The sequence below is a fragment of the Diceros bicornis genome, chromosome 32 (assembly GCF_020826845.1).
Source record: "Diceros bicornis minor isolate mBicDic1 chromosome 32, mDicBic1.mat.cur, whole genome shotgun sequence".
Taxonomy (NCBI): domain Eukaryota; kingdom Metazoa; phylum Chordata; class Mammalia; order Perissodactyla; family Rhinocerotidae; genus Diceros; species Diceros bicornis.
The window spans coordinates 28,723,691-28,748,575 of NC_080771.1; the positions used below are offsets into that span (position 1 = coordinate 28,723,691).

At 39.4% G+C, this 24,885-nt stretch overlaps 1 protein-coding gene across 2 annotated transcripts in view; it reads left to right on the top strand.

The window, feature by feature from the left end:
* The window catches only part of WWOX (WW domain containing oxidoreductase), a 739,856-nt gene that overhangs the window by 635,004 nt on the left and 79,967 nt on the right, over nt 1–24,885 (top strand). Inside the window, exon 9 of one of the 2 annotated variants that reach the window (XM_058528335.1) lies at nt 22,319–23,152. The exons of the other annotated variant lie outside the window; for it this stretch is intronic. Within the exon in view, the coding sequence (XP_058384318.1) occupies nt 22,319–22,378 (60 nt within the window). The 3' untranslated portion in view covers nt 22,379–23,152. Of the gene's footprint in view, nt 1–22,318; nt 23,153–24,885 lie in introns of those variants that run through there. 2 annotated transcript variants of the gene reach the window in all.

Genomic DNA, 24,885 nt, shown 5'->3' on the forward strand with positions numbered 1-24,885 from the left:
CACACACACATCTCATGTACTTAAATAATTTACCCCAAATATGCAAAGAGTTTTTTGCAAATCAGTGTGACCCTCCCAATAGAAAAATGAGCAAAGTCAATGAACAGGAAATTTATTGAAGAAAATTGACAAACATGAAAAAAGCCTCAATCTTATTTTGAATTCATGGAATGGAAATTAAGCAATGAGATACCATCTTGTACCATGACACTGACGAAAGTTAAGAAGACAGATAACTTCCTTGTTGGTGAGAGTGTAGACTGTAAAAGGGTATATAAAAGAAAAGTTGTCCCAAATCTGGTCTGGAATAGAACCTTTTCGTATGATGTAATTCACAGTCTTATTCCTGATAAGTTGCTTAAGCAATTTTCTGATAAACTTTAATGGGATTAAGACTTGTTCTGAAAAATCAGTCACCCCTCTACCCAGCTGTCAGTCAAGAGTCTAGCAACCTTAAACCACATGTTCTTTTCTTTTTGTATCTAGCCTAACATTGACTATCTTATCACTCCATTTCCCTATGAAATGTCTCCACCAGGAGTGAATCTTTGAACTGATCTGCTAGATGCCTTTTCCCTTGTAGCAAAATTACAATAAAACTTTGATTCATACTCATAACTAGACTTGCTAAAAAGTTTTCCTTAACAGGGAAAAAGAACATACACTACAGTCATGCGCCACATAACAATGTTTCCATCAACAACAGACCGCATATACGACGGTGGTCCCATAGATTACCACCATACAGCCCAGGTGTGTTGTAGGCTATCCCATGTAGGTTTGTGTAAGTACACTCTACGATGTTCACACAATGTCGAAATCGCCTAACAACACATTTCTCGGAACGTATCCCATTGTTAAGGGACACATAACTGTATTAAAAAGAGCATAAATTGTTTTTGGTCATTTTGGAGAGCAAGGTGGCAATTTCAACCCAAATTAAACATCCTTTTTGATCAAGCAGTTCCATTCTAAACCAGAAAATACAGAAATACTTGAATAAATAAGTGTGAGGTCTCCCAATTAGAAGAAGCAATGATATTTTTTAGCGTAATTTTATACGTATATACCCACACATATATACACACACACACACACACACACACATTTAATTAATTAATTAATTTAACCTGCAAATTCTGAATTCCTATCAATAGGGTAATGTTTGAGGTACGGTTTTTCCAAAGTTTTAAATATTGCATAGCAAAAAAAAAAAAGATGTTAAAGAAACAGATCTCTATGTACAAGTTATGGATTATATGTACATATATACGCATACCTTTGTAATGTCTGCCCATGATATAATGTTGAGTGAGAAAAAGCAAATTACAGAACAATACATACATCATTAGACCTTTCTTTTTTTTAAGAAAGCTATAAATGTGCCTGAATGTTTTGGGGTGTGTTTGCATACGCTTATAATGTGATTTGGGATTGCAATATAGACGTTAACTGTTCACAGTGATAACTCCTCCACAGGAAGCATGGGAGATGAGAAAGTTTTGTGGAGGAGGGAACTTCATTTTTTTGTTTATGTAATTCTATCACATTTGAATTTTTTTTCCCATTGACATGTACTATTTTTGAAATTAGAAAAAGAGGGCAAAAGATCTAAATTGCACAAATATAACTGATGAAGTGGCCCCTGGAAGACAGGACCCTGTAACATTCTCATGCCCATCTGAGATGTGGAAACCAGGCCAGCGTGACCTTACCTGGAATCAGTTCAACTGACTTCAACAGGTTGTTTCCCAAACAGAAAGCTGGGCTTAGATTCGGGGAAAAGGAAGTGGAAAAGGCAGGAATGAATTTGATTTTTTCACGCCCTGCTTATTTCTACCCCTGCCCCCTCCCTGCCCCTGCAATTTCTAATTAATTAGAAGCGTGATGCCTCCCAGAAAAGAGTAGGCCTACCTTTGGGAATCTCACCAGGAAGAAGTGTGTCTTGTGGTGGAAAGGGAAGCTTTTTTTAGTATTAAAAATTAATTAAAAATGGAATGTGTTAAACCTCAATTGTTATCATTAGCATCCATTCCAGAGGGCCGGTGGCTGTTGGTAAAACTTAAAATTCTTTCTGTTACTATAGATTTGGTTTTAGGGAAATTACCTTAGCGGTCAACATTTTATGTGTCAGTCCCTAAAACTTATGATCTTCTGTGATATTAGTGGGTTGGGAGAAGGAAGAGGAATATCTTACTAAAAAAACTGTCCGTGGCCTCCTGTGTCAGAGGATATGACAGCTGACAAATAGAACTTGATAGTTAGTTATCCATAGTTCTTTTCAGAGGGTAGACATTGATGGTGATTTTCAAAGGAAGAAAACCAGTATAGGGGCAATTTAATGTGATGTAACATTGGAAAGCTCCTTTTTGCTTTTTAAAGACAGTATTTGCATCTCCTGTTTTCACTTACTTATAAACAGGTGGTCTCCAAGTAAACACACTTTTCTCTTGCTTGAATGAGAAATCATAGTGAACCTAATGAGTATGGTGATATATCCTGACAGCTGTAGCAGACAGCGCTAATGGTTTAGATAAGTAGCACTTTCATGAGTGAACTTTTTAGTTAATTCTCAAAAGAGAAATTGTAATAATTCCCAGCCACGCGTTAACGTTATTAACAAATATGTAAACTTTTAGCTGGGATTATGGGATCTGAAGTAGCTCCCATCCTTACCCCATCCTCATATCCTAAAATGTAAATTTCATTAGTATAGAGATTTTTGTCAATTATTTATTTATACTTTGCTCTTGTTTCTACTATACTATTTATACTATGTGTCAATTCCACCATAGTAGGTGCTCAATAAATATTTGTGAATGAATGAATGAAGGGCCATCTACTTTTGTGAAAGTAATTGAAGAATTCCCACACTTTGTACCCTTTGTTTGTATAACCTCTGTTCTGGGCACCTCTGATCCATATTTTGATGCTTAACATAAGACCTAGTATATAGTGGGCAGTCAATGAAATACATAATGACTTGACCAAACTTTGATTCATTCATTTACGCAAATTGTCTGCCGTTCAAAAAAGGAAAAAAAAAAATAGAACACCTATCATGTGCCAGGTATTGTTCTGAGACGTAAAGATACAGCAAAAAAGAAAAGTTCCTACCCTTGAAGGGCTTACATTATCACGAGGACGATAGGCAATAAACAAAACATAAATATTTAATATAATTTCAGGTAGTGAGACATGCTAAAAAAATGTTCTCCGGGTCAGTGCTGCCAAATATGTATTCTTTAATTCTCTGCCACATTGTCAATATGTGAACATTCATGAGAAATAGCTGGAAACCAGCTAAAATTAGGCAATTAAAGTGACTCATTATAGAATGTTGAGGGACGACTTTTCCCTCAGGTTTTACCTATCTATTAATATATTTATATTGTGTTAAGAATTGTGTTTGGCTCCTCATGTCCATTTATTTATTTATTTCTTAAAAGGTAAAAACATTTACAGAAGGTGACAGAGAGTATAATTAACCCCCACCACCTGATCACCCAGCTTCAATAACTATCACATTTAGCCAGTCTTGTTTTATCTCAACCCTCCCCCTCCCCCACCTACTTCCCCTGTGTCTGACATTTTACACAAGCAAATCAAAGACATTATATCTTTTTATCCATAGATACGTTATTATGAGTCACTATAAAGTAAGGGCTCTCCAAAAAAATAAATAAATAACTACAATATAATTATCACACTCCAAAAATGACACAAATTCTTTAATATCATTAAATATCCAGTGAAAGATCATATTTCCAATTGTCTCCTAAATATTATCAATGGCACTTTCTCTTTTTTTTTACAGTTGTTTGTTTGAATCCCCAGGTTTCTTTCTTTAACTCATCTCTTTCTTTTGATTTTTCAAAAGTTTTTGGTTGAATACTTGCTCTCTTAAAAAAAAAATCTGGAAATTGTTGAAATCAGTAAAGAAGAAAAGAAATTAAATGCACTGTGTTTCCACGTTTCCGTAGTTTTTAGTCAAAGTTGTAATGTTCCGTTCATAGCTAGAATTGCTTTCTGGTAGTAACGTTTTGAGTACGATTTGGTTGTTGTTAGTGTTGGTGGTTGTTTTTGTGTATAGTCGGGGTTCTCCAGAGAAATAGAACCAATAGAATAGATAGATGATTTATTATGAGGAATTGGCACACACAGTTATGGGAGCCAAGAAGTCCAGACCTGGGAGAGCTGAGGCTGTAGTTCCAGTCCAAGTCTGAAGGCCTGAGAAACAGGAGAGCCAGTCCACGTCTGAGTCCAAGGGCAGGAGAAGACCAGTGTCCCAGCTCAAGGACAATGAGGCAGAGAGAATAAATTCCTGCCTCCTCTGCCTTTTATTCTATTCAGGTCTTCGACAGATTGGATGAGGCCCACCTATGTTGGGGAGGGGAATCTGCCTTACTCAGTCTGTTGATGCAAATGTTAATTTCAACCGGAAATACCCTCACAGACACACCCAGAAATAACGTTTAACCAAATATCTGGTAACCCTGTGGCCCAGTCACGTTGACATCACGATTTAGCTTGGAAATAATGGGCAGGTCCTCCAAGCACATATTCCCTTTGGTAGGCTTCTTTATCAAAGAGTCAGCTCCAGAATCTCTAAGCCAAGTGTTCTTAACTATGGACCTTGAAGAAGGGCCCCTGGGTGTTGTAAATCCTCTGAAATAACATGCAACATTATATCCCATTTGCACTTTCCTGGGATCTTCCAGGTCCTTGTCTTTCATCAGATTTTCTAAGGGCCCATTGGCCCCTGCAGATTTAGTATCACTGCCTGAAGCCGTCATTAGTCCTACTGACCTTTCAACTTTATGGCTGCCTTTTGTGAGGAGGGCCTGAGAGTGAATCTCCTGACTGTGACCTCTATTCAGGTGGAGGTTAAGTCTGGTTTATTTGTTCAGTGTCCCTGGAGCCCAGGGCAGTGCCTGGCACACAGCAGGTACTCAAGAAATATCTGTTGACCCAACAAACCAGCCAACAAATGAATAAATAAACAAATGGTCACTGTGTTAGTTTTTTATTGCTCTATAAACAAATTATCACAGATTTAGCAGTTGTCGTGGGTTGAATGGGGACGTTCAAAAAGATACGTCCACATCCCATAAATGTTATCATTGCAATATGTGGCCTCTTGCTTCTGGTTTCTTTCACTTAGCATAATGTTTTCAAGGTTCATCCACAGTTGTAGCATGTGTCAGTACTTTATTCCTTGTAAGACTAAATAATATTCCATGGTATGGATACGCCACTGGTTTATCCATTCATCTGTTAATGGACATTGATATTGTTTCCACCCTTTGACTAATGTGAATAGAGCTGCTCTGAACATGTGTGTGCAAGGTTTTGCTTGAACACCTATTTTCAGTTCTTTTCGGTATATATCTAGGAGTAGAATTGCTGGGTCATCTGGTAATTCTGTGTTTAACTTATCAAGGAACCTTCTTATTAATTTTTGATGTAGGATATTTGAAGATTATACAAAATGGAGCTTTTTCACTTGATAGAAGTTTTTTTTTTTTTTTTTAAGATAGGAGTTTTCACACTCCTCAGGACCTCAGGATAAAAACAGCAGGAAGAATACTAATTCGATCTTGACTTGGAAGGAGCAGACTCAGCAACACTCTGCCATGTCTTTGCCACAATACCTGTCCCTGGACCTCCCCATGCGTGTGGCAGTGTAAAGTCACTTTCATGGCATCTGTGTAGACCTTTGGACATCCCAGCGTCTGAATGAGCGTCCTGACCTGGAGGATGTAGTTTTTTAAATAGAAGCTGGGCACAGCCCACAGAACGTAGACTCAGGCTGTGGCTATTGAGGTCCTATAGGCGCGGCTCTGAGATTCCCCGGGTAGGACTAGCTTATTAGCACAGGATCTGAAACATAGCAGATGAGCACTGAATCTTGGATGAATAAAAACAGAGTCTTGTTGATGTTTCTCTCAAACTCCATTTCGTAAAACTAATGTTTTAATATGTTAAAATAAACACCATACATTTTAAAGTGGTAGGGATCATGTGCATGTGTGTATAGAGGTGTGTTTAGGAGTTGGATTTAGAATGCAATCGGTTTTTTCCTTGACTTTGATTCAAATCCTGACTCTTCCTCTTCCTGACTGATGATTTTGACAATTTTTGGATGCTCTCTGAACCTCAGTTTCCTTTCATACAAATGGCGATACAAATTTATGCTTCTTAAGATTGTTATGAGGATGAATTAAGGCAAGATATGTAAAGTGCAAGAATTCTTCCTAGCCAAAATAGGTGCTCACCAAGCATATCAATTTTTTTAAATAATAATGTTGGGGTTTTTTTTGGTGAGGAAGATTAACCCTGAGCTAACATCTGTTGCCAATCCTCCTCTTTTTGCTGAAAAAGATTAGCCCTGGGCTAACATCCATGCCCATCTTCCTCTACTTTACATGTGGGACACCTGCCACAGCATGGCTTGATAAGCTGTGCATAAGTCCACACCCGGAATCCAAACCTGCAAACTCTGGGCCACCGAAGAGGAAGCGTGCAAACTTAACTGGGGCCGGCCCCAATAATTTTTTTTTTTTTTTTTTAAAGCTGAAGGTGATAGCATTCCATGCAGAAAGGAAAACACAATTATACCATTCTCAGCATCCATGAGTCAAAAACACACCAGGTTGCTCCAAGATGCCAATTCTAGTTGGAAGTGTTAGGCTCTTCAGAGCAATGATAAAATTGGTCTCTCTGTCTTCCATTACATAGATTTTCCTTCTAGCTCCTGGTTGAACTTCTGTTTAATACCTGTATTATGAAAACACCCAAAAATCCTTCTGCTCGTCTCCACTGCAGTGACATAAATCAGAGCCTGCAATTTCACAAATGCCTTGCTATGCCTCCGAGAGTCTGCTGGAGGGAGCCATGGTCAGATATCTCAATGGTCATTTTAGCTTCCCTCCCTTTGGGGGCCTGAGACATGATTACCCTGCAATAATTGTGACTTCCTCATTAAAGGAAAGCTGTAGCAAAGGAAAAAACGTTGAGACTGATCAAGACATTCGTGCTGTTTTTTTCTTGCACGTCAGCTGTGTGGGTGCCTCTTGTTCCTCTGTCCTTCATGTTAGTAAAATCAAGACCAGTTGCTGAAGCTATGAGCTATCAATAAAAGTTAATGTACCACAGGAAATTGGAAGAGGAACAAAATCACTTAGGTGTTCAGGGCCACCAAGCTACCCATGCATCCTCTGTGAGCTGGTTGGCTCCTGGCAGTGTTTTTGTTGCCCTGGTTTGCAACTTAGCATTGTTTTCCCAAGTAAATGGCAGAGCGTGCAGATCAGGACATTGGGAGGAAACCAGGAATACACGGTTCCTGGCCGTGGACTATCCAGGGAAGTGGGGGAGGTCTGTAATGTACCTCGAGGTAGGACCATGTCTAAATCACTGGTGGTTCAAGTTTTTTTTCAAGTAATAGGGTCAGAAGATGACCACACTCAGAGGCTAAGTGTACACCATTAGAGTTTATGAGCAAACTCTTTCTTTCGTCTAAAGATTCAAATCTATCCCTTGGCCACAGGCTGCATAAATGGTATAGCCAAAAGGTTTCAAATTTGTGTTTTGTCATCAAGGCTTCTCTGGCAGGCTGAACCCAGTCATTCTTGACTCAGAGCTCAGAGAGGAAGGAGAAGTCTTGAGTAAATGTTCACAATTGAAGACGGGCTCCTTCCATTATGTAATTGGCTCGCTAAGAGGGACTAGTGATTAGGAGTAGGTCAATGACAAGAAAAATGGAGAGGACGAAACAAAGAAAGCTGCAAATAGTCTTCCTGTTCAGAGGGGTAAAGCAAGAATTTTAGGTGTAAAGGAAAATTGAGTGGACATCTTCGCTTGGTTAAAAGAAAAAAGAATACCATCCCCACATATTTTCATATTTATTGATATACTCTTTGTTCTAGAAATGAATTTGAGGTTTGAGTCCTTTACATATATTGTCTCACTCGGTGACTCTTCATGATCTATAGCTATTATGGTTTCCAATTTATAGATAGGGAAACTGAGACTCAGAGAAGTTAAATGAGTTACTTAAAGTCGTAGACCTCATAGAATGTGAGCTGTGAGTTGTAGAACCAAGTTTCTCAAATTGATAATCTGGAGTTCTTTCTAACCTCCTCACTGCCACTGCAAAATGAATTCCAGACCACCACACATCCGCTAGGATGGCTCTAATCAAATGACTCACCATACCAAGAGTTGCAAGGTTGTGGAAGAACTGGAACTCTCCCCCACTGCAGGTGGGATTGTAAAATGGCACAACCACTTTAGAAAACAGTTTACCAGTTTCGTAAAAAGTTAAAAATACACATATCATGTGACTCAGCAATTCCACTCCTAGGAGTCTACCCAAGAGAAATGAAAGCATATGTCCACACAAAGACTTGTATGTGAATGTCCCTAGCAGCATTATTCATGATACCCAAACACCGGAACCAACCCAAATATCTGTCAACTGGTGAAAGGATAACCAAATGTGAGATAGCCATATGATGGAATACTACTTAGCAGTAAAAAGGAGCTAACTACTGATACCTTTAATAGCACAGAAGAACCTCAAAGACGTTACGCTGAGTGAAAGAAGCCAGTCACAAAGACGACATATTGTATAATAATATTTATATGAAATTTCTAGTAAAGGTCAAAACTACAGAGATTGAAAGCATGGCTGGGAATAAGTGGGAGGATTGACTGAAAATGGACATGAGGGAACTCTTTAGGGTGATGGAAATGTTCTAAGACTAGATTGTGGTGATGGTTGCATGACTGTATAAATTTACTAAAAATCCTCAAACTGTACATTACAATGGTTAAATTGTATGGTGTGAAGAGTATACTTCAATAAAGTCATTAAAAAATGAATGCCAGGACTATTAAGTCAGTTGATTGAGCCAATAGCTATAGGGATGTAGGAACATTTTCACTAAATGTATTTAATAAGCGAAACTCTGCTACCATCTGTCCACCAGTTTTGTAGGAATTACTTTGAGACTGAAGAGAAGAAAAGATGGTTGGAATGAACAACAGCTGAGAAGGAATGCCGATGTGAGCGTTCGTAGGCTCTGACACACTACATACACCCAAAATTCACATGTCCCACACACCCTTAAATAGTGGCCATTAGGAGTCTGCCAGCGTGGGGAGGAAATAGCTGTAGCCACTGTGGTGCATATGTAACCTGGTTCTCGCATTCTTTTTGAGTATGTTTTCATATCCCTAAAAAATTTGCATTTCTTTTTTCTTTTCCATTAAAATACACCTGCACGCATGCACGTACACAAGCAAGTAACTTGTAAAAAGTCAAGAAAATAAAACCAAGAAAGGAAGAAAATACAAACGACCTACAATCTTGTCACTCAGATATAGCCATGATAAATATCTTTATTTATTTACATTAGTTTAGATTACATTTGTTTAGATTACATTAGTTTAGATTGTAATTATCTATACTCTAGTGTATATAATTAAAATTATATATAAATTTTAGTCAACCATCAGCCATCTTATTAGGGCCCTCTGGACTCTACAGTGGGTGGAGTCTGAGCTTTCCTTGCTCTTGAGGAAACCAGGCTAAACAGAACTCTGTCCTGGCACCCTGCTGTGGCTGCACACAGTCAAGGGTTAGAAGGATCTACAGGGAAGACCAGGGGTTGGTTCTGACAATCTTCAGTCGCTCCCAGATGTGCCCACTTACTCAAACATCCAAGCTGTGAGGTCTCCATACTCACAAAGAGTTTTCATGGGTTACATGCTTATTTTATGATTGCCTGGACTATAGTTATGACATAGGTTTATAACCAAGAAGTACACACATCCTTCCCTCTCACCTCACCTAGTAGCAATTTAGATAGAGGATGCAAAATAGGATTCATTTCATGACTTAAGTCTGGTCGACTTAAATGGCTAATTGAATGGCGTGTTGAAAAGGATTTTGAAGAGGCTCATGGGCTCTTTGGGAAAGGATGTCACGACAGATTACAGATTCTGCTGTATTTTTGTGGATGTAGGGGGTGGTGGCCCACTTATAATGCATCCTACATTCGGATCTTGATGAACGAGTGCTGCACAGTTGTAGATTTTTATTTTCTAAGCAACAAGATTTGTCCCCAGATAGCCTCTTAGCAGAGCCAAAAGCCAGCGGAGGAAAGACTCAGTCATTTTGCTTTGGAGTGAGTTAATGGGTGTGTGTTTATTTCCATCTTACAAGGTCTCTTTTCCAAATAATTGGGGGGCTACCACATTTGGAGAACGTGGCCTTTGTCATTTATGTCACCATGTCGGGAGTCTGTGTTTATGTGGGCTTAAAGATTTTGAAAGCTGAGTGACTCATATCAAAGTCTCCTGGACTGATCTGTCTTGCAGTCCTCCAGGGGACTTCTTACACCAGCTACAAATCATTGATCAAAGGACCTCTCTGTCATCTGTCCGTATGTAAGACCAGGTCTAAGTGCTTTGTCAGGATGCCACTTCAACATGAAACAAGGAGGGGGAAACACCTTTACTTCTCTTAAACCAGAGGTTTTCTGCAAGGCAGGTGATAGGCTTCCTCAAGATTCTCTCCATATGCATCCAGGACTCTGGTTTCTGTCTTGTTTGATGACAATGACACCATTTCTCTTTGACTTAATGTATACACATACATCATGTGTGTCCATTCTAAGAATCATAAGCTTTTTTAAAAAAAACTTAACTGTTTATATTTTAAAATAATTTTAGGGCCAGCCCCAGTGGCTTAGTGGTTAAGTTTGGCATGCTCCACTTCGGCGGCCCGGGTTCGATTCCTGGGCATGGACCTACATCACTCGTCTGTCAGTGGCTGTACTGTGGCAGCGGCTCACATACAAAAAGAGAAAGATTGACAGCAGATGTTAGCTCAGGGCGAATCTTCCTCAGCAAAAAAGAAATAATAATTTTAATTAAAATAATATTAAAAAGAACAATATTTATTAACTTTTGAAACTTAATATATGTGGTTTTAATACATTTTAATTTTAAAATGCAAATAATTTTCTTAATATTTTGGAGAACTGTGTCTTTTGTAAAGCCCATATTCTATATGTATACACAACAATTTTGCTCTTAAAAATGTTTTTGAATTAAACGTATGAATATTTCTATATATTAAAACACACAGGGGCGGCCCCGTGGCTTAGCGGTTAAGTGCACAAGCTCCACTACTCGCGACCCGGGTTTGGATCCTGGGCGCGCACCAACGTACCGCTTCTCCGGCCATGCTGAGGCCGCATCCCACATACAGCAACTAGAAGGATGTGCAACTATGACATACAACTATCTACTGGGGCTTTGGGGAAAAAAAGGAGGAGGATTGGCAATAGATGTTAGCTCAGAGCTGGTCTTCCTCAGCAAAAAGAGGAGGATTAGCATGGATGTTAGCTCAGGGCTGATCTTCCTCACACACACAAAAAAATAAATAATAATAAAAAAAAATAAAACACAGAGCTTCACATATAAAGCTATATATAAATTCAGAAATATAAGTTTTTCACATTTTAGAGTCGTAGGGGCCCATTAGGGGACATTTCCTTTGACCTTCCCATTTTGAAGATGGGAATACTGAGGTCCAGGCTTGAATGACTTACCATCATGATGATGGTCAGAACAGACATGGTGTGTCCTGATTTATGATTCAGTACTCATTTTTCTGTATCAGATTGTCTCTATATACTTTTAAAAATAAATCTGGTCTGTTACATATGTAACGGACCTTCCTCTTTTCTCCTCATCTCCCTCCTCACCCCCACCAATCTACTTAGTGCTTATAAATCTGAAACTGTCTGCCTGATTCTGCCTGAACAAGATTTCAGAAGTCTCAAGTGTTTCACCAGCCAGGGTCCCATAATCTCCTGGTTATGGTTAATTCTTCGGGGAAATTAATTTCCAGCTAAAACAGTTAAAAGCATTACCCCCAATTGCACGTAGAAGCGACTCAGTAAATAGTTGTTGAATATTGAGTGAATGCACAAATGGCATTTCTACACTAAGCATAACAATTTCCAACGTTCCTGGGGCTTTTATTTTTTTTAATGTGGCAGCCAGGAATAATAACCCCAGCTGCTGTCATGAGACAGGAAGAGAGGGGATCTCTTAACCCGTGGCTTTGTGCTTGTTCTTGTCACCTGTTTGCACTGCCGAACTTCCTGAATAACCATGTCACAGTAGCAGGAGGAGGGAGGCTGAACTTGAGCCTGGATGCCTGGGTGAAAGCCTCTTTGTGATGTTTGCAAAGCACCGGGGGACCACTGAGCGGTTGGCGCAGCTGTGATAAGCTCACGGCTGTGTCCACCACAGCTTCTGATGCTTCTGTACCTGGGTGGTCCAAAGTGAGTCCTATGAGCCACAGGTGACACCAGCCTGGAAGGAGCCAGTTCACCCTTGGACAACTCTGGAGCTGTGGTGACAGTCCCATTTAACCCCAGATTGAGGCTTACCAGGAAACGGACCGGGAGGCAGGCTCTAGAGAAATGGCTATTACCAGGTGCCCAAGTCACTCCTTTCCAGCCCCTCGACCTGTTTTCAGTCATGTTCTGGGGAAACCCTGGCTGTGGCCTTGCAGCCCTTATGCAGAATGCCACTCTTCAAAGGCCAACTGGCAAGAAGGGAGCCATTTGTGACCCATGGTGCAAATCTCCACCAACTCTACTAACCAGACTTTGAAGCATGTTCTAAGATGCTCTAATGCATATCCTATCTGAAGAGGAATTAAAAAAGAAGAAAAGGTGAACTCTTCTGTTCATAAGTGTTGGTACTTTCAGAGGCAGTATGGTGAGGTGGTAACATTGCAACCTCCAAGATCAGGCTGCCTGGGTTCGAATCCTGGCTCCACTGTTACTCACCGTCAGAGTTTGGCAAAATTACTTAATTCCTCTAAGTCTCAGTTTTCTCATAAGTGGGATGGGGAAGACCAAATAATGTAGGGAAAATGCCTGTTACAGAGTATGCATTCAACAAATTTATCACTAAAGCTATTACTAATATCATAATTATGAAAATAGCCACCTTGTTTTAAAAAAGGGAGTTAAAGGGAAGCCAGGTGTAAAGGTGAGGGAGTGAGTTAGAGTGGAGAATAAAGAGACTGTGGTGTCACCCAGACCTGGCATCTGTGGCCGTAAACAAGAGCATTAACCTCTCTGAGCCTCAACATCCTTGTTTGTTTTTTTTTAAAGTGAATGTTAACATAAATACCATAAGGCACATGGTAGGAATTCAGTAAGTCCCCATTTTCTTTCTCTCATTCTTTTATTCGCATCTCGTATTTGCTTAGAGCCAACGTTGGAGGCTACAGACATTCATTGTCCCCAGTTGCTCTTTGAGCTCCCGTTTCTTCATTCTCCAAAGCCGCCATCTTGGCTGTTATCACAGCATCAGTATTTACTGCACTCACAAATCCACTTAAACTCTTCTGTTTCTTGGTCTGAGTCTTAGTTACATGGGTGTATTCAGTTTGTGAAAAATTTGAGATGTGCACTCATTATATGTGTACTTTTCTGCGTGTATATTATGCTTCCGTAAAAAAGATTTAAAAATCTATTTTAGGTAGAGATTCAAATACCATTAGTTACTGACCTGTGGCTCTTAACTGAAATCAAGAAGGGACTAGATTGTATTACCAGAGTTCTGGTTGTCACCCTTCAAATTTACTGTCTCTTTACACTGATTTTTTTTTAAATAGTTGCATAAATATTGACCATCTAGCAGAAGTGGTAAGGATGCCAGTTGTTCAGCCAATTACAAACTTAGCCTTTGGGAGGTATCCATTCATTTAGAATATTTGGAGGGCTCCCTCCCTTTGCCAGGCCCTGAATTTAGGCCTTGGGAATATATCTGGGAGGGCAGCCACAGATAAGGTCCCATTCTCTCTGGGAACTCCATTTTAGTGCCACTAGCAAATGCATAACATACTACCCACAGCAAGAAGCATTCTAAGTATTCTAAAGGTAAAGAAAGAGACTCCATGAGAGCATGAGGAAGGACTCCTAGCTGTCAGGAAAGGGGGTCCTAGGACGAGGCACCTAAACGAAGAGCTGAAGCCTGAACAGACATGATCTCGGGAGAGTGAGGGCCTGGGGTGGGGGTAAAGCAGACAGGAGAGAAAGAACGGCATGTGCTAAAGCTTTGGAGTCTTGCCCCCCTGAGTTGCAGTCCTGGTTCTGCTGTCTACCAACTGGGTCGCTTTCAATAAATCACTGAAGCTCTCTGAGCCTGAGCAAATGCCTGCCCAGCACCTGCCACAGTGCCTGGCACGCAGGAAGAACCCAATGATATTAACAGCAAAAGGTGTCTGGATGCTCTCCACTCAGGGTTCAGATGGCAAGTGACTGACAGACATTGGCAGCCCGTAGTAGAAAAAAATTGAAATGCCTTCAGCTGTGTCTGAATTTTTTATTTTTATTTTTTGGCTAAACATAGTGACTTAGTAATCGTAGGATGGCAAAACATCTACCCAACCATTCCAAGCATACCCGTCTAGGCAGGTCTTCTACACAGGTGTGAGTTCAGTTGAGACTCAAGACTAGAAGTGATTTCCATGGCCCTCCCTATAGGAGGCGATAAATGATCCTTTAGACATGTTGATTGAGCCAAGCGCTCCCCTTCAAGCACACAGATCCACCCATAAAAAAACATTCATTCCAACCATGTATCTCTACCCCTGGGGCTTCCCATTCCACGGATGCCTTTGAGGAGTTGGAACGCCCCATACCCCATGTTTCTGAGAACGTTATTAATTTTCAATAAGATGGAATCAACACACTATCTTCCTGCCTAGCAGACTCAGTGGATTCTGAAGAAGGTATCGGGCTGGCTTCCTACTTCTCAAGTTGCAAGTCAGGGACGGTGGAAGATTGTATGCGATTAAGCAGCTCAGAAGACCTTTCAGAGGAAGAGCCAGCTCTAGTTTCAGTGCTCCATGTACAGCACTTCTCCAGGGCTCTACAGCTCCTGGTAAAGCGAGTAATAGATTTCTGTTCAAGACCTCAGTGTGCCGGCCTCGGTGACAGCCGTCTTGCTTTGTAAGCTATTCTCTACATTTATTATTCTCCCAGTATATGAGAGTGTGCTGGTGTCTATTCCAAATCAGTATTTCTCTAATTTTCAAGGGTCTGATCTGTCTGGCTGAAATAAAAAATAGCAACTCAATTTGGCAAGCTTTATATTAATGGGAAAGGGTGTTTTGGTTACTACTTAATCTTTTTTTTTTTCTCTTTCCTGACTATATAGAATTCCCTTTGCCCATCTTCCTGACTTCATATTCCTTATCTCAAGGTGGGTATCCTCAGAATCCCAGTGCATTTCACCAGCCACCTTTATAGAAGCTTAGGAAGATGGAGGCAGACCCATAAGCAAGACTTGGTTTTTCTAAGCCACAGTGGCAATTTCCCGCTCGATTACAACTCTCTATACCCTTCCAACTTGCTTGTCAGCGTAGGCTCTGCATGTCCTGGATAATCCTACAATCGGTGACAGGGTTATTGACTTACAGGTTTCTAGGGCATCTTACTCGTTTTCTTTAAAAAAAAAAAAAAGATTTTCCCATCCTCTTATTGCTTTGTGGAAACTTGTTCCAGTTCTTCCTCTTGATAGTCTTTAGCCTATGAGTACCTGGGAATAATCACCCTCCCTTATCTAGTCCTACAGATTGGTTTTGTTTTGAGTTATGCCCGCTTCGGGCCTCCTACTTCTTTTATTTTTATAAACAGACTCTGTAATAATATATACACTACATATGGATGGCAGCCAACATACTCTCTCTTGTGCTGAGGAAATATTCATATTTCAACTAGTTTACATGACTTCCTTGCGCATCCTACCTTATAATCCCTTTTATAAATTTTATAATGGAGAACACTTAATGTTCTGTTTCTTATTTTCTTCTTTCTTCTTCCACCATCTGTGTTTAAAAACAATTCTAAAACTTCTTATTTTAAGATTATACCTACTGGACCTCGGTCTAAATAATGGCTGTTTATGGTCACACTCTGTCTCCTGTATTTTGGGTGTTGTCTGGATCTTATTCTACTTTCTTTTTGTAAAAAGGATGAATTTCCCGTTACTCTCATATGACAGAAAATCACCAATTCTCTGTTGTAATCAACAAACAGATTTTGAATGTTTGACTTTAAAAAAAAGAAGTTTCAAGGGTAAGATCTGCAGTCTTGTGACTGTCAAAAAAGTTTTCTCATTCACTCCTTTCTTCTCTCTCTCCCAGTCTCTTTAATTTGTTAATGCTTTCGACTTATTTTGCTTTGGATAATTTTCAAAGTACTGCTTCCCCCTAGAGATCTCTAAAAGGCAGAAGTTCTCGCTATTAAAGATTTGCCATTCTTAGAACAGCCCAGTTAGGGTACCCTCAGGTTATTTATAACTGGATTTTATCTCAGAAAATTAACTAAAAGAAGATTAACCAAAAATCTAAAGGAAAATGCCTTAAACACCTCATCTATTATGCTGTGCTCAAACAGATATTTTCATCTTAACCGCCTGGCAAACCCAGTGGAATGCTGTCTCTAGTTTGGGGCATAAAATAAGATAACACTCTGAATTCCTACAGGAAATCTTGTAACTCTACTTAAAATTAAGGCATAAAGTATGAAAATGTGAGTTTCCTCTGTATAGTCTTATTACCTTGCCTGTTAACTTAAGTGGTTCCTATTTCTGCTGGTTCGAGGAGCCCCAGGACATTTAAATATCTCTTCCAGCAACAAATACTTTTCCTTAAAAGCCCTCCCAGGTCAGGACTGAGTCAGGAGCTCAGATCAAAAATGAAGACGGTCTTGCATTTAAACATTTCTTTCCTCTTCTAATTTCCCCCTTCTAATGGGGGAAGAAGCCAGAAAAGTTAGTTCTACTTTATCCATCTAGGACTTTATTCATTATATCCCATTTCAGGCAGATTAAAAGGCAAAGTCTTCACAATAGACTACCAGGGCCTCGATGTCTGCCTTGCCTGCCTCCTCCCTCTGACCTGCCTGCCTCCTCCCTCTAACCTATCTCCATCTTCTCTCCTCTCCTCTCATTCTACTTCAGCCATTTCTCAAACATACTAAGTGTGCTTCTGTCCCTGGGGCTTTGCTTGTGCTATTCCCTCTGCCTGGAGTGTTCTCCCTTAGCGCCATGGGCTGTTCCTCTCCAAATTCAGGACTTTGCTCAAAATCGCTTTCTCAGTGAAGTGTTCTTCACCACTTACTATAAAATGACAACCTGCCTCCTGAACCCTGCGCCCCCTCTCCCTTCCCCTTCTTTGTATTTCTTATTACATCCTGTAGACGTAGACATATATGACCTTTTTGTTTATTCTTCTGCTCTGGAATGTAAGTTCATAAATATCAAGATTTTTGTCTGTTTTTCTTACCAGGACCTAAAAGAGTGCTCCACACATGATAGACAATAAATATTTGTGGAATAAATGAATCCAGAAATATCTCTGGATAGATAATGTCCAACTCACCCTACCACAGCAACACAGGTAGTTTGATCTGCATTTTGCAGCTAGCAAAACAGTCCAGAAAGTTAAGTGCCTTGCATAAGATGCTGCAGATAATTAGCTGGATGAGGGGGGATTCGAAACCAGTTCTGTTCAATTTTAGATTCCCCTGGTCTGCCTCTTAGATGTCAAATGAATCAGAATTGTTTTTATAGGCTCCGGAGGATCCTTTCTCATTTGTCCCTGTCACCAGAGAGGAAGCTCCCTGGAAACAATGCCCTCTCCAGATTTCTTAGCATATCTTCTACTGGCTCAAAAAGTATCCACTGAAGTTTTGAATCTCACTGCTCAGCTCTTGAGCAGCTGTCTTACTTGGGAGGTGATGTTTCATGGTGCTCGGGAGGGCAGATTGTGGAAGGGAATCCTGAGCCCCAAGTCATTAGCTGCGTGACCTTGGGCAGATGACTTAGCCTGTCTGAGTTACCGTAAGTAGAAGTGGCATGCTGAGTGGTGGTCTAGCATGGCGTTGAGAAGCGTGGGCTTCGCAAGAAGGTCCCTGGGTCCAATTCCTCGCTCTGTCTTTGAATAACTTGTCACAATTTTGGGGCAAATTAATTTCTCTAAGCCTCAGTTTACTCTTCTGCTAAATGGGGATGATAATAATCATAACAACTTTATAGGGTTTGGGGGTGGATCAAATGAAATAATACATAAGCACAGTAGCACCTAACAAGTGTTAGCTCTAAGTATGATTATTATTAACACCTATTTCATAGGGTTGCCATGAGGACTTGAGATAATGTGTGTAAATAGTGTAGCACACTGCTTGCTACATGTAAGCATTCAGTAAATGTTATCAATGTTATTCCTTAATTCCCTCTATATCCACCTTCCCTCCAACACCTAGCAATCTGGCTTCTATCCAACCGTGCTATTGGAATTGCTTTCTTGAAATTTACTGGCAACAAGTTCTAACTTCTATAATCCTAAGTATTTGTTCAGGCAGGAAAACCCAAGGAGGAAAATCAAGGAGGTTGAGTGCAAGGAGCATACCCTTCAAGGTCATAGACCTTGGTTTCCTCACCTGGAAAAGGGGCCAATAGCACCTGCTTGGCAGGTTTCTGTAACAATGTGGGGCGATGTGAAGCTTGCGTCTCAGTTTGAGACACAAGAAGTACTTGATAAGTGGGGCCCCCTCTTATGATGACAACAACCACAGTGATGGTGCTATTCTTTCAAGTGTCTTATGTCAAATTCCCAACTAGTCTACTGATGCCTTAAGGGCAGAATTATGGCTCATAATTTTTCAAGATCTCTCCCACATCCCCAAACATCTAATACTATCCTGGGCATAGAGTGGACTCTCCAAAAAAACCCAAATTGGCAATTGACCACATAACCACTAAACCCAGTTTCTGGCCAAGAGGCAACCCTATCATGTCTAGAAGTCATTTCTAACAGTCTGGAATCTCTAAGATTTCTTGTATTATTATTTAGCTTAAGCCTCTTATTTTTCTAAACATTTAGAAATCTCGTGCAATGGTTTCAACTGACCAAATATTTATATAAAGATGTAGATATAGTAAAAGAGTGGAAACAGAGAGATGATCCAAGTTGATGGTGCCATATGCAACTCACCAAACACTTATTTTTGTGAGTAAGAAAACTGGGATCTATTTTGTGGCTTATTTCATAATCTTGCAGAGATGTTGGATCAAATCAGGCATCAGAAAAGATGCCAGTACCAAACCGAGATGTCTTTGCTACATTTGCAATTTTCCCTCATGTTAACATGAAAACCCTTTGCATGGTTGGAAACATCTAAAGGCTATTTTTTATTTTATTTTCCATTGCTTCATTCTCATGCTTTAACCCATACCTGTGGAAATTAGACTGTCACCTGCTTTTAGCATCCTGTTTTCTTTCGTGTTTGTAATGAAGCCCTCTGGGAATTGTGCGATTACAAAAATGAGTTACAAATCCTCATTCAGTATACAAAAGTCTGTAGCTGCTTTCCTTCTCTGTTTAAATAGTCTACAAAACAAGAAATAATTAGTCAAGCACTATCGGTAATTAAGCACATAAGATGAACATTAAACAAACTGCAATCTTGCATCATTTTGAAGGTGGATAGGCAGGTTTTCACACTTGGAATCCAGCCAAAATGCCCATCTTCATTCCCTTTGCTCCTTATTTATTATTGGCCAGGGAATTCGCTCGCCTAACTTGCTGATGCACTCTTGCCGGCGGTTCATCTGAGAGTTCACGTAAGTGTGAGCCGCTATTTTTTGACAACACTACCATTGGGAAAGGATTATTTCAAAGAACTTGATATATTGAGAGTGGAAAGACAACGTGTTTCCCGAGCATGAGAGTGTGTTTCTAAGTTGAGATGAGCTCACAATTCAGAGAACTGCCCTGCTTTCTTGTACATGATATCTGCTCAGAAGAATCTAGAAACCCTGTTTCTGTTCTTCTGAAAACTTTCTTATTTTATGTCTTTAGGACCCTTGAGCTTCTTGAAAATTTTGTCTACCTAGTCACCACTGCACAGGCAAGCTCTGAAAAGAATTGCAGTCTAATTTAGTCAGGTTTTTCATGAAGAACAGAACTTCATTTATTTCTAGGTTTGATCAAAATATATTTTCAAGGAAAATCAGGAGATCAAAGTTTCCAACCCATTTAGACTGGAAAATTAAAAATTCATTCACCAAACACTTTGGAGTGCCTATTATTTGCTGGGCTCCTTGCTAGGTATGAGAAGGAGTAGTCTGTAGCCTCGAGGCAGTCACTGTCCAGCTGTGTGATCAAGCCAAGTTATGACTTGATGTAGAATACTGTTGTTAGATTGCATTGCATTCTTCCTAGTTCCGTGATGTGAAATCTGGGCAGACGATATTTGCACATGATATGCTGGGTCTCTGTTACTCACTCAAGAAGCAATAGAACTATCAGTGATTTTCCTTCTGGCTCTTCTACCCCAAAATGATTCTTCAGCTCGGATGGTTTCGATAGTGACTCTGTGGATATAGGCATTTTCTTCTGGAATTTGAAAGAACTGGCAGTAAATATCATTCTCCATTTTATCTGAGATTTCTGTTTTACTATTAAAGGTAAACGTCAAAGGCCAACACTTCCTAACATGTGTATAGTATGTTACAGTTTTCAGAGCCTTTGACAAGCATATCTAGGGAGCCAGGACAGTATTATTATCCCCATTTTATAGCTCCTGGGTAACAGGCCCAGAGACGTTAAGTGACTTGCTCACGATGACACAGCAATCTGACAGGGCCGGGATGATCTATTTCTGTCTCTTTTCATCAGACATGCCTGCTGATAAAGTAATCCAGGCCCTATAGAGGTGGAGAAGGTTCATGTTGACACCATGTATCTTAAATATGAAGTTTTTACAAGGCCATAATATATTTTTAAATGTTTGGGCATCCATGCATTCAGCAAAGATTTACTGAATGCCTTCTTCATAAGGGTGCATAGACGTGATTGGGGCATGGCAACGTGACCGGGTGAGGAAGAAGCAGCAGGGCTGCAGGAGACACGAACACCAGGAAGTGGAACTCAACTGAAGGCTTCAGGACAGGAGCCACCTTTTTTGTGGTTTTCCTTTCATTTTAGTGTTCCACAGGCCCAGAAAATGGTAGGTCTTCAAGAAAAGCTTATTCAGTTGTTGGATGACACTGCATCATGCCTGGAATACAGAAGGACTCAGAAAATAGGGATCTTTGTAACTTTCCTGTAAAACTAAAATTATTCTAAAATAAAAAGAGATTCTTTAAAGGAAAAAAACCACTTACTTCATGATAATTGTAGTAGTTAGCTCGTGCTCCATAACAAAAGACCATAGATTGGCTGGCTTAAATAATAGAAATTTATTTTCTCACAGTTCTGGAGGCTGGGAAGTCCAAGATCAAGGTGCTGGCTGATGGGATTCCTGGGGAGGGCTCTCTTCCTGGCTTGCAGGTGGCCACCTTCTCACTGTGTCCTCACATGGCAGAGAAAGAGAGCTCTGGTGACTATTCCTCTTTCTATAAGAACATCAGTCCTATCAGATTAGGGCCCTACACTTATGACCACATTTGACCTTTATTACTTCCTTATAGGCACTGTCTCCAAATAGTCACACTAGGGGTTAGGGCTTCAACATAGGAATTTGAGAGGACTGCAATTCAGTCCACAGCAATAATATAAATTGTTATAATCGTTTGGGAAGACTTATTAACAGTATCTACATAAAACTGAACACAAGCGTATCTGATCACCTAGCAATTCCACTCCTGTGTATATATTCACCAACAGACAAGAGCGAGAATATGTATAGCAGCATTAATCATGAGAACTGAAAACTGTACACTACCCACATGTCCATCAGAGGTAGAATGGATAAATAAATTATGATATTTTCACGCAATGGGACACTACATACAATGAAAATGAAAGACCCACAACTAAACCCAACAATTTGGACTAATCTCACAAACATGATGTTGAGAGAAAGAAGGCAGATACAGAGGAGTGCATCCTATGTGACTGTATTTATAATAAGTTCAAAAGCAAACTATCGATATATTAGAAGTCATAGGTAGAGACTGGATGGGGCCATGAGGTGGGCTCTCAGATGTTGTTAATGTTCTGTTTTTTGATCAGGGTGCTGGGTGTGTTCAGTTTGTGAAGATTTATTTAGTGACGTGTTTCATGCTTTCCTGTTTTTTGAGTGTCTATTTGACTCCAATAAAAAGGTCACCAACACACATAAAATCTTACCTCAGAATTAAATAAGGTCAGGAATGTAAAGCATACTCAATACATTTCATTTCTTTTTCTGTTCTTCTCTCTCAGTTCATGCCTTCAGAGACCCTGCCGTGCCATCTGGCTATCAGCTGTGTCATTGGGAAGTGACTCCTCCCACAGCAGAGTGTTTTGTTCTTGACCAAAATGGCACCCGTGGGTCAATGGCGAGCGTCATGGCAACGGCTGAAATACCTCAAGATCTCCTTTAGTTTGTGGAGTTTACTAAATGGTCAACTAAGTCTTTGAGGAGCTCACTCAGGGGGAGGATTGGGGGTTACTAATCACTCCCCGCCTTTTTTATAGTTCTTGTCATTGGTAAATGGGAACGAAGCACCGAAGGAAAAATACTCTTGCCTTCTTCCATCTGTATTTTCTTTACTAAATTATCCAGTCTTATAAATATTTGAATAACATTTGGTCAGGATAAAATCTTTCCTGTCAGCTCAGTACAAGAACACTTTTTGGCTCCTGAGACCGTAACAGTCAGATAAATTAATATTGATTTGTTAGAAAATAGTTTTCACTCTGTCTAAACATCTTATTCTGGGCTCTTGAACCAAAATTATGAATTTAAAAGCAGCAAAATAGTTCTTCACAGTTTTCCCAGTGAAACTAATTATGGGCAGATTGTGAAAAATGTATTGGATGCAATTTCCAACATAGAGTTCTGCTAACCAAAATTTACAGAAACCGGAGGCTCAATGGCTGATTTATTTGAGCAAATTGCAATTTGGTAGGCTGGAGAATTCATGTATATAGTTTTTGCAATTTCCATAGGGATAACTCAATACATTAATATCTCACATATGGCAGAAGATGAAGGGGAAACCATTTTTAACTGATAATTTGATTTACCTAATAGAAGAATCAGATTTTTTGTTTCCTTCTTACTTAGGTCTGTATATTAAAGAACAGCTCACTCATCTGCTCCATAGATTTGCAGTAGGTAGAGTTTGACTGTATTTAGACTTGTCTTTTAATTACATCCAAATATAGAGGTGGGGATGGAAAATTGAAATAGTAAAAATAAGAAAATAAAACATTGCCCATACGCCCATGCCCTTTTTAAACATTGTGGGGTTTTTTTTTTTTAATGCGTTTATTTTTTGCCTCATGAAACTCTCAGTACACTTGATGCATTTAGTATCCTACTTTATTTACTCAATATTATATGAGAAAAAAATCCTAAATGTGATTTTTTGAATGGTGACTTAGCAAAGGAACATACCCTCCTCTTTTGGACATTTGTTTCTGAGTTTAAATAATACAGCGTTGAACATCTCTGTGTAAAATTCCTTGTGTGAATTGCAGATATTTTTAAAGATAGACGCCTAGAACTGCATCTCCCATCTAAACTGTTTTGAGACCCTTGATACATATTGTCCCATTGCTTTCCAGAAAATATAAAAGATATTTATATTTATATATATATATTTATATATATATTTATATATATAAAAACATATATATAAAGGAAGTAATAAATGTAAATGATAAGAAAAATAGAGAAAGAATATGTATATATAGGAGTAACTGCACAGGCAGCTATGATTAGATGCAAAGAAAAACTGAAATTCCCCATCCACATCAGTTGCATGATAAATAGCTTATTCAATGTCCTCCCTCTGTTTTGGAAAGCATCATTATCGTCTTATAGGATGGCAGTGAATACCTGTAGGGTCAAGGCTGCTTTTTCCTTGAACTAGTTCACTAAAGCATCTATAATATGAAAGTGAATATGAAATCCTTAAAGTTTATAGAGTCTGCTGGGTTGAGAAGGAGAAATTTCAGTTTTCATGTTGTCAATCTCAAGCCTTTTCTGAAATTGGAAGTGACAGTCTGGCCGTGTGTATGTGTATAATATATACATATATATGTGTAATGGAACCTGAGTCTAGTGCTAGGTTTGGGGAGTGAACTATTTTCTACCATAGATTAAGCTGAACTAGACCGTATGTCAAAAGAGAGTTTCAATGTCAACTTAATCCATTGTCATAGCTGTAAAATGCTATTTCATTATACAAGCAATTCCCTTGTGGATTTCTCCTGACTCTCCATGCAGCTCAACTCTATTTTAATCTGTTGTGGCTTTTTTCCCTCTCTCCCAACTCCCAACATTTTGGAATCGTTAAATATATTTGCTTCTGAAGCACCTGTTTGATATTTACACAAATTATGAAAGTAAGATAGGAATGAAATGAAGGCCACAATGTATATTTACAAAAAAAAAAAAACTTAAGAAATAACTAAAAACAATGCAACAACTTTCGAGGACATTTTAATCATTTTCTTTGGGAGTTGAACAAGTGGCTGAAAATCCCAAATTCCACTGCACACTGTGTGTGTACGTACGAAAGGGTCAGATATAATGATGTACAGGTGGATTCTATATAATAGCCGTGTTTGAATTCCCCCGAGCCTTTTAAAGATGAGGGTTTTCCAGATGTGACAAAAGAAAAGAAAATTTCCAAATCAAAATTCCCATTTGCCTTTCGGGATGTTGAATTTTCTCCACATTTGTGCAATTAAGGGTTTTGCTGAGTGAGCTTAGGACTCTGTCCCTTTAAGTGTTTAACAGTAATTGGTTCATGTCGTAGTGTTCATTGAAAATCCTA